General features: G+C 37.6%; 1 protein-coding gene across 2 annotated transcripts in view; it reads right to left on the minus strand.

The window, feature by feature from the left end:
- Positions 1-9752: 9752 nt before the first annotated feature.
- The window catches only part of LOC112507049 (mRNA-capping enzyme), a 28702-nt gene continuing 22907 nt past the window's right edge, over positions 9753-15547 (minus strand). For both annotated transcript variants that reach the window (XM_025111446.1, XM_025111447.1), the window contains exons 11-18: positions 14381-14543; positions 14133-14270; positions 12908-13030; positions 12720-12818; positions 10651-10740; positions 10483-10564; positions 10281-10411; positions 9753-10061 (exon numbers count right to left, since the gene is read on the minus strand). In XM_025111446.1, the coding sequence (XP_024967214.1) occupies positions 9909-10061; positions 10281-10411; positions 10483-10564; positions 10651-10740; positions 12720-12818; positions 12908-13030; positions 14133-14270; positions 14381-14543 (979 nt within the window). In that variant the 3' untranslated portion in view covers positions 9753-9908. The remainder of the gene's footprint in view (positions 10062-10280; positions 10412-10482; positions 10565-10650; positions 10741-12719; positions 12819-12907; positions 13031-14132; positions 14271-14380; positions 14544-15547) is intronic.

Here is a 15547-nt window from a genome sequence, read left to right on the forward strand (position 1 = left end):
GAAAGCAATATTCTAATTGTAAGTCTTTACATTGACAATCTCATTTTTACTAGCAATGAATCAACTATGATGAAGGCTTTTAAGGACTCTATGAGAAGAGAATTCGAGATGACTGACTTGGGGGGATGACATATTTTCTGGGAATTGAGGTAAGTCAAAAAGAAATTGGAATTCACATTAGTCAGAAGAAATATGCAGGGGAGGTTCTAAACAGATTTGGCTTAGGAAGTTGCAATGGGGTGAACAACCCTATAGTTTCTGGAAGTCCCGTTTTGTCGAAGATAACCGAAGATAAACCCATAGATGGAACTTTTTTCAAGCAAATGGTGGGATGTTTGATGTATATGACAGCTACGAGACTAGACTTAATGTACTCTGTGTGTCTAATAAGCAGGTTCATGTCTTGTCCAAAGGAAACACACTTGCTTGCATCCAAAAGAATACTAATATACATCAAGGCCACTACTGATCTAGGGATATTCTATGAAAGTGGAAGCAAAGATGAAATGACCAGCTACACTGACAGCAACTACGCAAGAGATTTAGATGATCGCAAAAGCACCTATGGTTATGTGTTTACATTGAGTGGTGGAGCTGTTGCTTGGGCTTCCAAGAAACAAGCGGTAGTAACTCTTTCAACTACAGAGGCGGAGTATGTAGCAGCTACGTTATGTGCCAGTCATTGCATTTGGATGCAGCAGATTCTTAGACAAATGGGAGGTACTCAATCAACTTGTGTTAAGATGTTCTATGATAACTCGTCTACTATTAAGCTTGCAAAAAATTCAGTCCTACATGGAAGAAGTAAACATATTGATGTGAGGTTTCACTTTCTGAGGAATCTTACAAAGGATGGAACTATCAGTATGGAGTTTTGTGGAACAAGGGAGCAACTTGCAAACATTATGACTAAACCTTTGAGTTTAGAACAGTTCCAGAAGCTAAGAAGATCCTTGGGAGTTCGAGCAGCTGATGAATAAATCAAATGTTGGGAACATTTTATTTAGGGGAGGAATATGTTGGGAGTAATGCTGATTTCAAGTTTGAATTTTTCTTTGTTTACGTGTAATTATCTTCTTGTTTTTAGCTAGCTTTCTGTTTTGTTTGACCTAGTACTTAGCTAGACTTAGTCTATAGAGGTACTCTATTTCTTCAGCTTATCTGTTTCTTGTACTGGTTATATATATATATATATATATATATATATCTAGCCAAATCTATTGCTTTAATGATCAAGTACTTTGCAATTTGCAATACCTGCAAACCTTGTTTTTACTTTGATCAACAATTTTGAGGAGACGATGAATAGCAAAACATACTTTGTTGGTGGTAGCAGGAGTGGCATCCCATCATCAGAGGGCATGACTGCTTGTCTGAGTGGTAGTGATCTAGGAGTAGAAGGGCCGATGGATCGGTTTGTATATAATAAGAGAGACGTTGTCGATGTGAATGCCAAACAGACACCAGCAAGCGTGAAAGAGCATCATAATCAAGTCCGTACGAATATTGGGCGATTCTTCTTTGCGAATGGAATATCATTCAATTGTGCACGAATCTTGTCATATTATAGTATGGTGCGCTCTATTGGAAATTATATATGGTCGAGGATCGAAACCTCCATCCATGCATGACATGAGCAATTGGGTCTTGAAAGAGGAAGTGAAGACAACAACCAAGATCGTTGATGAAATAAGAGCGACGTGGAAAACAATGGGAGTTTCTTTGTTATCCAAAGGTTGGTCGGATATGAGAAATAGGAGTCTCATTAACTTTTTGGTCAACAATCCACATGGCACTGCTTTTTTTAAATCATGGATGTATCTGATTGTGTTAGAGATGCAAAAAAGTTATTTGAGTTGTTGGATGGTGTCATTGATGAGATCAATCAGATAAGATGTTGTGGTCCAAGTAGTTACTGATAATGCAAGTGCGTACGAAGCCACCGGGAATTTGTTGATAAACAAAAGGAAGAGGTTGTATTGGACTGGTTGTGCAGCTCATTATATATATTTGATGCTCGAAAAAAATTGGAGAATTGCCGCAACAGAAAAATGCTACGCTTAAAGCGAAAAAAGTAAGCACTTTCATCCACAATCATCAATGGGTGTTATGTTTAACAAGAAAATTTGCAAAAAAGATCTTCTCCAACCCATGTCACCAGATTCTCCGCTGCTTTTTTGACTCTAGAAAGCATATAGGAGTTAAAGCAATTGTCACAAATGATGTTTGTTTCAAGGGAATGGGAAAATTGTGCATAGGCAAAGAGACCCGAAAAGAAGATTGTGGAGACCAACATCATGGTTGAGCTTACTTTTTGGCCTAGTGTGGTTTATTCCATTAAAATCACCAAGCAAATTGTACATGTTTTGAGGCTAATTGATGGTGAGACTACTCCTGCAATGAGGTTTATGAAGCTATGGATGAGGCAAAAGAGAAAATAGCCAAGTACTTGGATGAAGAAGTGTCCTCCTACAAAGAAATTTGGGATATAATTGATGCAAATATAATGAGATTGAGGAAGAATAATATAGTATTGAATTCAATTGTTTCATAACTGAATACATGGGAGGTTTATATAGATGATATACAACAATGGAAAAGAGTAATTACAGGAGCTATCTAAGGAGCTAAAGGAGGAACAATATTTGACAATAATGACCATTTAAGAGCATTAAATCAAACGATTGGACCAATTGTGCTATTAGTCTTAATACTCCCCCGCAAGATGGATGATCCGTCGGATATTCCAATCTTGGAGCGAAGACGGACGAAGGAGTTGCGACAGAGAGGCTTTGTAAGTGCGTCCGCAAGTTGATCTACTGAGTTGATATGAAGAACTTTTAACGAACCGTCTGCTACCTTTTCACGTACAAAATGATAATCCAAGGCAACATGTTTCATTCTAGAATGACATACTGGATTAGCCCAGGAGTACGTGGCACCCGTATTATCGCAGAAATAGTGTAGGAGAGGACGAGTGTGTAACACCAAGGTCTGTAAGTAAATGTTGGACCCAAGAGATTTCAGCCGCAACATTTGCTAAGGCTTTGTACTCCGCCTCTGTGGAAGATCGGGAGACAGATTTCTAACGTGATGATCGCCATGAGATAATGTTTGAGCCTAAATAAATGATGTAAGTAGTGGTTGAGCGACCACTAGTGGAGACCCCTCCCAAATCCGAATCTGAGAATGCTTCGATGTCAAGTGAGGAACCACGCTTAAGATATAGGCCATGATGAATTGTGCCTTTTAGGTAACGAAGAACTCATTTTAATGCCTGTCAGTGAAGTTGGGACGGGGAGTGCATGAATTGTGAAAGTTGATTCACAGCAAAAGATACATCTAGTCTCGTGAACGCCAAATATTGCAAAGAGCCCACTAACTTCCGGTAAGGTGTAGGATCAACACTTGGGGACCTGCCCATGGGGGTGAGAACAGTTGAAGAGTTGAGAGGAGTAGCAACCTCTTTTGCACCATCCATATTGAACTGATTGAAAATATCTTGAATGTGACGATGTTGGGAGAGAAAAAGACCTTATTGGGTAGGAATTACTTCAATACCAAGGAAGTGATGGAGGGGACCTAAGTCTTTGATGGAGAACCGGTTGGCTAAAGAGTGAGTGGGTTGGTTTAGAAAGTCGGTATTGTTTCCTGTGAGTACAATGTCATCGACATAGACCATAAAGAAGCACAAAATATTGGCATAATTGTAGATAAATAGAGAAGCATCAGCCCTGGACTTCCTAAAACCACATGAAGAAAGGATGTAAGTTCCAAGTACCATGCTCTCGGTGCTTGCTTAAGTCCATGGAGAGACTTTCGAAGTTTGCATATGTGGTGTGGGAATTGGGGATGAATGAATCCGGGTGGTTGAGTCATGAAGGCTTCTTCATGTAGAGTTCCATGAAGAAAGGCATTGTTCACGTCAAGTTGTCGTAAGGGCCAACTTTGAGAAAGAGCAACAGAGACGATGACTCTAATGGTGACAGGTTTTGTTACTGGACTGAATGTGTCAAAATAATCATTCCCGTATTTTTGAAGGAATCCTTTGGCAACTAAACGAGCTTCGTATTTTGAAATAGTACCATCGGGATTCCTTTTGACCCAGAATACCCATTTGTATCCAATTGGAGTGTGAGAACCTCGTAGAACTAATTCCCAAGTTCCATTTTGTATGAGGGCATTGAACTCTTGATCCATGGCATGTCGCCACTTGCGATCTTTGAGAGCTTGAGTATGAGTGTTGGGTTCAATGGTGGAAGGAATGGGATGAAGGGTGGTGGAGTTGATGAAAGAGGAATTGAAGTATTTTGGATTTTTATTTCTGGTCCATTTTGGCTTAGCTGAAGTGGGTGGATAGATGGAATTATCATTGTGAGAAGTGGAAACGGTTGGGGTGGAACACAAATTGGTGAGAGTTGAAATAGGAGTGGATGGCTGAGTTTGCGGTGTGGATGGTGAGGTATTTGGAGTAGAAGGTTGTGTAGGGTAAGAAGAAGCATCAGACATTGGTGAGGTAGGTTGAGAAGTAGGGGTTGGAGGATGGGATGGTGATGTTGGACGTGGTATTTCTTGTGGCAGGACAGGAGGTGTAGGGGTCGCATGAGATGATGATATGTTTGATGAATCTGTTGGTGATGAGGAGTTTGGTGCATTAGTGGTTAGTAGGGTTTTGAAGAAATCATCGGCAGTGGGCAAGGTGAGTGAGGAGGAGGAATGGGAGGGAAAGTGAGATTCAATAAACTGAACATGACAAGAGTGATATTGGCGACGAGTGGTAGGGCCAAAGCATATGTAAGCGGATTTGGAGGTGGAGTAACCTAGGAAAAGACATGGGGTCGATCGCGGTTGTAGCTTAGAGTTGGTGTACGGCCTTAGCCAGGGATAGCAAAGACAACCAAAGGGTTTGAGTTTTGTGTAGTTTGGTGTTTGGTGAAAGAGACGTTGAAATGGACTTTGGTTGTTGAGGATGGGTGTGGAAAGTCTGTTTATAAGATAGACAGCGGTTTGGAAGGCATGAGACCAAAAGGTGAGTGGCAATTTGGCATAATGGAGAAGAGCAAGTCTCGTCTCAACCACATGTCGATGTCATCGTTCGGCGACACCATTCTGTTCAAGAGTGTGAGGCAGGGTGGTGTAGTGAGAGATGCCATGAGCTTGTAGGAATGGCTTAAGGCCTTGGTATTTACCGCCATTGTCAGTGAAGATTGACACAATTGGTAATTGGAAGAACTTCTCAACAAGAAGTTTGAATTGGGGAAATAGTGTGGCAACATCACCAAGTATTATTTCATGAGATATTTTGAAACATTTTCCATCACCAAGTATTATTTCATCAGGTCCCCCATATTTAGAGATGTTATGAAGTGTGGACCTATCAGAGGTGACATGATTTGAGGCGCCACTGTCAAATAACCACGTTGGAGAAATAGGCGTTGATCCAGATGTTGTGACATTTTCTGTAGGAGTTGCTAAAGCAGGGTTACCGATGGTAATGTTGTTGTCTCTCATAAATCTTGATAGTTTCCGACAGTCCTGAGTCTGATGCCCTGGAATATTACATAATTGGCAGAAGCTGCTGGTGCGATTTTGTCGGCCTCCGTGAGGGTGAGGTGTTGTCCAAGATGAGCGACATGTTCCTCTGTTGTTGCGTCCTCCACCTCTATGTGGACCAGAGGATTCAGATAGGTACCAATAGTGTTGTTGTCCTTGTTGTCAAGTGGTATAATTAGCAGTAGCTAAAACTGGTTCAGGGTTTGGTGTAGTTTCTTTGAGGGCTCTTTCCAAATCACTTAATTTGTCAAAGAGTTCCGGGTAAGATAGCGATTTTCTCGAACCTTTATGGCAGCCACAATGGTGTTGTAGTCTTCACCTAATTGAGATAAGATGTGAACAAGCAGATCTTCCTCGGCTATAGGGCTTTGTGCGAGGGCGAGATCATCTGCAATCGAGCGCATATCTTGGAGATATTCAGAAATAGTGCGATTACCTTTGGGGTTTTTAACCAATTTGGATTTGAGTGAGATTATTGGGAACGTGAAGCACTGGCAAAGCTTGAGTTTAACCGTTCCTAGGCATCTCTGGCAGTAGTTGCAAACAAGATAAGGGGCTGAATTGATTCCGAGCAGCTTCCAAGGATTGTGCTGATGAGGATTTGGTCTTGTCGATACCAAGGTAGGTATTCTGGATTTGCCTTGTCGTCAATTAATTTCTTTGGCGGTTCACGGCTGCCATTGATGAACGCTTCGAGTTCTAACCCGATTAGGGTGGATTCCACTTGTTTGCGCCAAACAGGGAAATTGACAGAGGTGAGTTTAATGGGNCTGCCATTGATGAACGCTTCGAGTTCTAACCCGATTAGGGTGGATTCCACTTGTTTGCGCCAAACAGGGAAATTGACAGAGGTGAGTTTAATGGGGAAGTGGGTAGCGGCAGTTAGTTGAATGGTTGGAGCCATTGATGGGTGTTTGAAGGTGATTTAGGGTTTCTGTGAGAGGGATCGAGAATTGCTCAGAGGAGCCTTTATGGCTCTGATACCGTATAATGAGATTGAGGAAAAATAATATTGTATTAAATTCAATTGTTTCAAAACTGAATACATGGGAGGTTTATATAGATGATATACAATAATGGAAAGGAGTAATTACAGGAGCTATCTAAGGAGCTAAAGGAGGAACAATATTTGACAATAATGACCATTTAAAAGCATTAAATCAAATGATTGGACCAATTGTGCTATTGGTCTTAATAGCAAAGTGGGAGCATCAATTGCATTGCGACTTGCATGCAATTGTATATTACCTTTATCCTCGATTCAGGCGGAGTACCATCGTCTCCAATCATGCAGAGATCAAACTTGGATTGTACAATTGCATGGCAAGAATGTTAAATGATGCAGCGACAATAACAAAGGTTGATAACGGACTTCAAGCGTACAGATACAAATAAGGATTGTTTGGATTCACGTCTTCTTTGTCAACTTAACTGACACGTCCACTTAGTGGACCCACCTGGTAAATACTCTTCTTTTCTTCATTATAGTTTAGGTAAAGTAAATGATTAACTACTTAATTTATTTTGTCATTAATATATATGTACGTCAATAGTGGGATAGCTATGGAAATGAGGTGCCGAAGCTACAAGCATTTGTATTAAGAGTTCTTGGTCTTACTTGGGTTGACCAATCTGATCAACCCAAGGTGAAATAACCTGACCCTAAGCAACCGATGTCCAATCGAGTTGTAAAATCTTCTAACCGTAGGTATTAGGTTGGAATTGAGTTACAATCATTGAACCCAAACCAACCCGATAAACTCGATATCCTTTATTTCTCAGATTTAATATGATTATTAAGTCCCTATTAATATGTACATTACACAAGTACACCATCACGTACATTCTCATATACATATATTTTCAATCTCTTCTCCATCTCTATATAACTAGTTAATATATTATATATCTATACTACATTAATAAGCATTTAGGACAATGTCTTAAATACAAGTCTTTAAGCGCATAGTACTACTCTTTAAAGCCTAGATTTAAAAAATCTCTTAATCACAACTCACAAAGCATAATGTACAAGCTTTTGATGCAAAGGGTTTTAAACCCAACTAGGAAGGTTTCAGACGCTCTTTCCATCACAGTCTTCTATACATCTTCTTCAACTTTTACTTTCTCAATTCAAATTCAAAATGATTGTATTTCCTTGTTCATTCAAGAATTTCAAGTTTTGTAATGATTTCTGAGTAGATGGGTTCAGAAACCTAATACGTGTGCAAATAATTTTTCATTCGATCTTGCTAATACACCGTATTAACCTTCAACTTTATATATTAGTTGACTTGCAAAATAACCACAAAAACTCATGATTCAAGGCCAAAGTAATGTTTCAGAATTGTGATTTACCGTCGTTGCATCGTGCGGGTACACCACTAGTGTGTGTGTGTGTGTGTGTGTATGTAAGGGGTTTGGTTCACGTGAGACCAGCCTATTTTCGTGAGACCCGTGAGATAACATTTTTACACTTGAAACTTCACCGCAAAAACACTGTGAAGGTTAAAAAAAAGTCGAACCTTCACAGCAAAAACACTGTGAAGGTTAAAAAAAGTCACCTTCACAGCATTTTGCTGTGAAATTTTAAGTGTAAAAAGGTGGTCTCACGGGTCTCAAAAAACAGGCTGGTCTCACATGATTCCAAGTCTATATGTAAATGTGAACATATTAAGGAAAGTAGTTGAATATGACATACTTGAGATTTAAAAATTATGGATAAATTGTATCAAATGATGGATGGTGAAAATGAGTTATTAGTAAAGAAAACAATATATTCAAGGTTAGGAGAATGTTTTAATGTATCAAAGTATCAACCTGACTAACCCGACCAACCCGAAAGATGAATTATTAGTAGAGAAAACATAATATTCAAGGTTACAACAATATTTTGATATACCAAAGTATCAACCCGACCAACTTGTACGGTTTCGGTTGGGTTGCATTTTGGTTTGAATTGGGTTGAGAATGTTCAAACCGTAGACATTGAGTTAAGTTGTTCAAATGTCTTTGATCTGGTCAACCCAATCCATGATCATCCCTAACTATAACTGACGGTGGAGCTTTTAGAATTGAATCATGTTTCATGAGGGCTTTAACGGACGCGGTCTAATGGAGGTAGACGCAAGGACACAATCTATTAGAGTTGAGGGACTAATTCCATGCATATATTTTGAAAGAACAAATCCCTACACTTATAAAACGAAAAAAAAGTATATCATTTCTCTTAATGTATTTACAAATTAATAATAAAGTACAATAAAACAATAAAACAAAATAAATATACCAAAGCTTTGTTGTTTTGCAATTACAAAGTAATTCATAACCTATATTAAGAGCTCTATTTGTTGATCCACATTCATTTTGGTCATATATACGGTTTTGAGTATTTATTTATACATCCATCCTTTTTTCTTGCAATTAGTGCTCACTTCAATGAAGGTCGAGATATATTTTTTTAAACCACCATAGTCAGTTAGGGGTCTTCTACCAAACACTTATCTAGTAGATACTTACTGATAAAATTGAACACTGTCACTTACTTACCAGGTAAGATTTTAGTCCATTAAAACGACATCATATGCAACAATTTACCCGATTTGCGCTAACCATGGTAAAAGTCGTCGCTCTCACATACGGCATAAGACTCTCGGTCCTTGTCTTCGCTCTTGCCAAGTAATATTCATCCGGTAAAGTAATGTGACTTGAAAAACGCTTACCTAAATAAACATTTAGTTACTTGTCATTTTTAGGGTCAAAAGGACCATTCATGTGATGTCAACAAGTACACAAATGTTGAACGACTAAACACTAGAAAACAACCCATGAACACAACATAAAGGAGGGAAATCAAACTGGTATACAGTTTGGTTATTCAGTTCAGAACTGGGATCGCATGCAAAATTAAAATTTCATGAGAAGTTTATAGTAAAAATGTTTACACGAGATGAAGTACATTAACATACCTTATGATGCAATGTTAAGATACGTTAACTTATGTGAACTTCCGTTAACAAAGTGTTTGTACAGTTCTCACGAAATTTTGATTTGACAATGGAACCCAACCCTTTCGGTTCATGTCTATAACTGTTAGGAGCATAAAACAAGAAAATAAGGGTCATCATTGAGTAGAATTGCATGTCAAGTCAATATGAGGAAACGAAAATATACATTTACTACTCGCTACGAAATACTAATCCTAATTGATTGATTCATTTGAGTGTTACTTGAAAACAACTTGTTAAAATAGATCAAGTGGTCCAACTGGATCATGCAAACTCACCAGCACAATTTACAACAATATTCATCAATCAAAGCCTGCCTGCCTAATTACACAACATTTGCCTGCTTCTCTATGCTACCATTCCTCTAGGCCTTGTAGTAGAGTGGTGGTGGCCTTTGCTGTCATGCTGTATCCTATCTGCATACATTGGCAATTGTATGATCTCATTTATCTCATCCAACAGCACTTCCTCTGTGATGTTGTCCTTTATGCTCCTCATCACCTATGTTCAATTACACAAACACAACTTTATTTCTTTTTTTTTCAAGTATAAATACAGCAAATGCAACAAATATGACAACACGACTTTATTTCTTCATCTTTTTTCAAGTAGATGTACAGCAAACGCAACAAATAAACTCACACATCCTCCTCACATTTGGTTTTGGAATAAATAACACAACTTCTTGTAACTAAGGTTAAGAAAAAACTATATCCGTACCTTCCTATACGTGTTGAAATCATTTGGGGTTGCCTTATCTGTCCTCACTCGCATACAGACCCATACGTCTTCCTCTTTATTCCAAGCACACTCGATAATCTTCCCTGAGTATGATGCAGGATCAACATCATCTGTGCACACAATAAACTATATCAGAATGCAACTCAACTTCTCAAAATAAATGAAGATATCGACAACTAACCTCCAAATGCAATTCTATTCCCCTCCATCAGCTTCTTCTTCCCTCGTTCATGAAGAAAAAGCAGTTGCCGATCCTCAGCCATCTGAAAAAAGGAAAGTAGTAACCTTTATAACAACATGAAATCAGCAGTATGCAAACAAAATATTATTAAGTTCACAGATAATCAACCTCAAAAAGAAAATCCACTGAGTTCATTGATGCATATTTCCACTTCAAAAGTCCTTCGTGTGTACGTGGGACATAAGGATCATCCCAACCCTGCCACATAGCGTTTAGTAACATATTTACCAACATAAAATAACAACAAACTACATACTAATTCCTTATTATGACATACATACATCTGCCCACTTCATAGTTAACATGTTATCTGTCCCTTATTTAACAATATCTTTAACAGAAGCGGCATGTCACAGGGTATTTGAAGGCAAAGACAAATTGATGAAAAATTTAATTCGTTATTATTTGGGAATTATGTATTATTTAGTCATAAAAATGTATGTATTTATTCACGAGGATAGAATGGATGATCAAGATAATTACTCCACAGAAAAAGCATGTACGATGATCATTATTGATGCTATTAAGATAAGTATCATGTTTGGGATCATGGATTTTACACACTAGTACATACTCCAACTGTGCACAGCCCAGATTTTATGAGCATATTGTACCATAAGCAGATATACATGTACTTACAAGGTTTATTTTTTTAGCAGCAACTTCAAATTGATGATAAATGGGTTTGGAGAAACTACAAACTGGCCTAGACCCTACTCTCGAGTGGGATATTCTGGGTTCGTTTGGTTTGTTTTAAAATACAATTAGGTGTTTGAAAATAGTGATAAATTTAGTGATGAAAAAGTATAAATTGAATGTAATTGGGGTTAAGAAATAAACCTTACCACCTTTTATGCAGAAACAAGGTGACTGAGCACATTGGGTGGGGGTGTTCCACACGGAGAGAGAATGCACAGTTGCCCTCTCTTGTTTTCTCAATATCTATACGTGTCAGCTTTATTTTCCATAAACATATACATATAAATCTCTCGTGTGTGTGAGTTTATATGGAAAACAGTATTTGAGGAAGATGGTTTCCCACTCCAATGTCCATCAAGTGGGCCCTATGTGCTTCCTACAAATTGTGAGTTGAATCATATTCCTTGAGTACTATCCATCATGAGTACCTCTAATACCACAACCCTGACACATACACATATGCAGTCCCTCTGATTAATGTAGGACGAATAGATTTTACACCATCCCATTTTGATATGATGGGGAAATAGACACACTAAGCAGACTACTCCACTGCATAGAAAATGGAAGGAAAAATTGACCAAGATGCCATTACTTTCATGCACAGAAAACTCTATGCAAGCATAAGAACACAACTTAAAAACCAAAGATGAATGAATAAAATTCCATGTATGTCCTGTATAGATTCATATTCTCGCTAACCACTACCCCTCCCACATACTCTTTCCCACCTATCCAATCTCTTTCATGTCCTTCGTATTCTCTCTGCATGTTATGTTCTGTGTGCAGATTGGATCCTGTGTCTTTATATTGGACCATGGGTAGCAGAATCAAGAAGACCAAAGGCTTTGTATTTTTTCTGTTCGTTGTTGGTCAATTTCTTCAATCATTTCATTGAACTTCAATCTTGTCATCATTGATTTGTTGCTATTCCAATTTGCTTTTGTGGGACTTTGTCTATATCTAATAATTTATAAATATAATCCGTGTCGTGAGTTGGGAAACAGCTTTTTTAAGTCAAACTTTTGGACAGCCTACATTGAAAAGGGTGCTTTTATAATAAGAAATAAGACCATTCAGAATGTTAACCTGTAAAGGATGCACCTTATTGTTGTATAGTGATTTTAACGTGCATAGAAAGCAAGCTTTATAACCAGGGCAAGCACGGTACCATCAGTCTGAGTAAGGGCATTATGGTCATTTAGGTTTTAAGCTGATCATCCAAGAGGATATGCTCTTATATATGCTGATGTGGAGGATATCATGTGATAGTAAGGTACCATGTGAAAACTTCCCTTTTTTGGTTCTTCTAACATGCAATTATAATTGTTGCTACATTATTACAGTCACAAATAATGTACAGAAACTAATTGAAACAGAATAATCTTTACAAAAACCAAGTCAAAAGGTTTCAGGCGTTATTCTCCATCTTAGGACGTCAATAAATCATAAATATGTGTATGTATGAGGATTAGCACCTGAAAAACAAGACCATCTGCATCATGCGAAAGCCTTGGAATAAACTCCTTCAAAAGTCTAATGACGGTAGAAAGCAACCAAAAGTCCTTCCTCCTTACCTGTTAAAACTTCACCAGATAAGTAACGAGTTCAACCAAGAAAATAGGTATCAGCTGAGTCAGCTTTAATAATGGGTCTAAATAAATACCCTGAACGGCTCCAAGTCATATCTATACAAAGAATGTTGTCTCTGATATATTTTATGGCGTTCATGGTTTCGAGGTTCAACTACTTCCTTCTCCAGCATTTTCCATCGTTCGTAGAAAGGTCTCTGTATCAATTATAAATATGAGGTTAAGCCAAGACCGACACAACAAAATCATGATTTCGCGGCCCAAGATGCATGTTTACATGTTTACATGTGTCTCCTTTTCCTCATCACTAAATGGTATATAGAGGGAGGCACAAACGAGAACAGGATCAATGTAAAAGAGCACTTGTATCACGTGTGATTAAAAATAGGGTCAAACCACCTAGGTCGCACGGCCAAGTCGCCCAGCACACCCCTGGTTTGACCAAAATTTCTTAATCACTTGTGATTTGACTGTAAGATCACATGTGACATAGGTGTTCTCGTGTTTTCTTACTTTGACCTTTTCTTGTTTAAACCCAACCCATGGTGAATATGGTTCACCTTGTTATTCAGTGCCACAAACCAACTGTAAAATGATATCTATATAATTTGTATGCACCAGAACAGTATCTCATGTAACAGAATGAACATAGACAGAACATCATGTAAATGAAATTTTGTAACTGCCATAGAGATGTTTTCTTTTAGGACTTCTTTAGCCAAAAAAGAATTGTATAACTTAATTCTTCAATAATGTTGAAGAAAAATATACAAAGTTCCTGGAATAAGATCCGAACAACTAATAGATAATCACTTTGACTTTTGGCCCCAAATGAAGAAGTACAAAAGAAAGCTATATATGAAAACATAGCAAAAAATGAGTGTACTAAAGTGTCACTTTTCCCGAACTTCCCCTTTGTTTTCTTATTATTGTATCTAGCATTAGAAAAACTATTACCTTCTACAGTAATTATTTATATGTACAAGTGGAAAAAAGAATATTCACTCATCCACAATAACAATCAATTAACCTTGAAGGTAGGGAATTGAACTTTACTAGTATTAAAAGAATGCTTGTTGTAAATGCAAATACATAATTCACCTAAAAATATGTTAGAATACAATTACATTTTATTTACTTAATCCACAAACTACAGCAACAAAATAAATTTAATAAGGTGAAATATGCCAAGAATGATGATGCCTTAAATGTTACCAAATTGCAGCAAAAAAGCATAACATAAATGATTAAATTCATCCAACAGGAAGATGCTTGGCACAGAAAATCATTAAACTTTACCTCAACGACAGAGACTTTATTGATAGCCATCAAATCATAAATCAGATAACGTCTTTCTTGTTTCCGAGTATCTGGCACAGTATCAATTATCATCTCACCATCAAGCAGTGTGAAGTGATGAACCTTCTCAGCTAAACCCTTGCAAAAAAAATCATTTTCATGTCAAAATGAATGCAGTCTATATTACTTGTTTTACATGAGGACCTCAAAATAAGAAACTTTCTTAAGTAAACTCAGTGTAAACATACATCACTAGTTACTTTGCAGGGGAATCTCATCTGAACCCTTCGGAAGACAAAATTTCTGTCAATTAGATAACATCCATCCATTGTAATTAGCATCATATATCTTGTACCATCAGCTTTCCATGTAGCATAATAGTAACGCTGCCTAAGAAGTTGCAAATTCTCCCTGCACATCATAGACATGGATAAAATTGTCAAATATCAATAACGAGGCTATGAGCGAGGCTCAACAGCTACAGACATCCATTTGTCTTTAAGAAACCAGAAAACTTTATCAATACAATCAAGCAAAGTTTTCTAAAGAAACAACTCTTTTTGTGATAGGACTTGAATCGAACTTTATTGATTAATAACCGAGACAAACAAAATAAACTACCAACAAAGTTACATTAATTTGCCTACTCTCTAATGCTTGCCCTACCCTCCATCTGTAGTATAATGTGGAATCCTAGTACAAGGAAATTATTGAAATATTTAAAATACTAATTAAGTTGGATAAGATTTGGATAAGATAGCAATTATCTTTTACTTTCTCTTGAAATAGGTTTTCCAACCTTTATCATTGCTCCCCTCCCTGGACGATACCTTGTCCTCAAGGTGAAAATCCGAAAATTGGGTGGTTAATGGCGTCAAGCTTCTTCCATGTAGCCTCATAACCCGGTAGGTTTTTCCATTTGATTAGAACCTCTGTTTCTCCTGCTGAGTTCTTTAAAACAGCGTCCACAATGTTTGGTTCCATGAGTACTTCCATTTCATCTATCAACGTTTGTGGCACCACGACAAGTGTAGCGTAATTACCGGTAGAGATGGCCAAAATCCGGTCCCGGGCCGGTCCTTAACCAGTCCCTACCGGTCCTAATCAAGACAAAAACCGGCGGTAACCGGTCCTGCCATAACCGGTCCCGGTCCCGGTTCCGGTGAAATACCTTGTAACCGGTCAAGCTTACCGGTAACTGGTTAAGGAATCCGGTCCCAGTTCCGGTCCCATCCGGTCCCGGCCAAAAAAAATATTTTTTTTTCAAATTTTTGTTTATTAATAAATTTTTAATATGTTATTAATATGTTTGTAATATGTTATTTTTAATATGTTTTATATAAATACGTTTTATTATAAATACGTTTAAAAATATGTTTTGTTATATATATATATACGTTTAATTTTATAAATAT

This window comes from Cynara cardunculus (genome assembly GCF_001531365.2).
Source record: "Cynara cardunculus var. scolymus isolate 2C chromosome LG 2, CcrdV1, whole genome shotgun sequence".
Classification (NCBI taxonomy): Eukaryota; Viridiplantae; Streptophyta; class Magnoliopsida; order Asterales; family Asteraceae; genus Cynara; species Cynara cardunculus.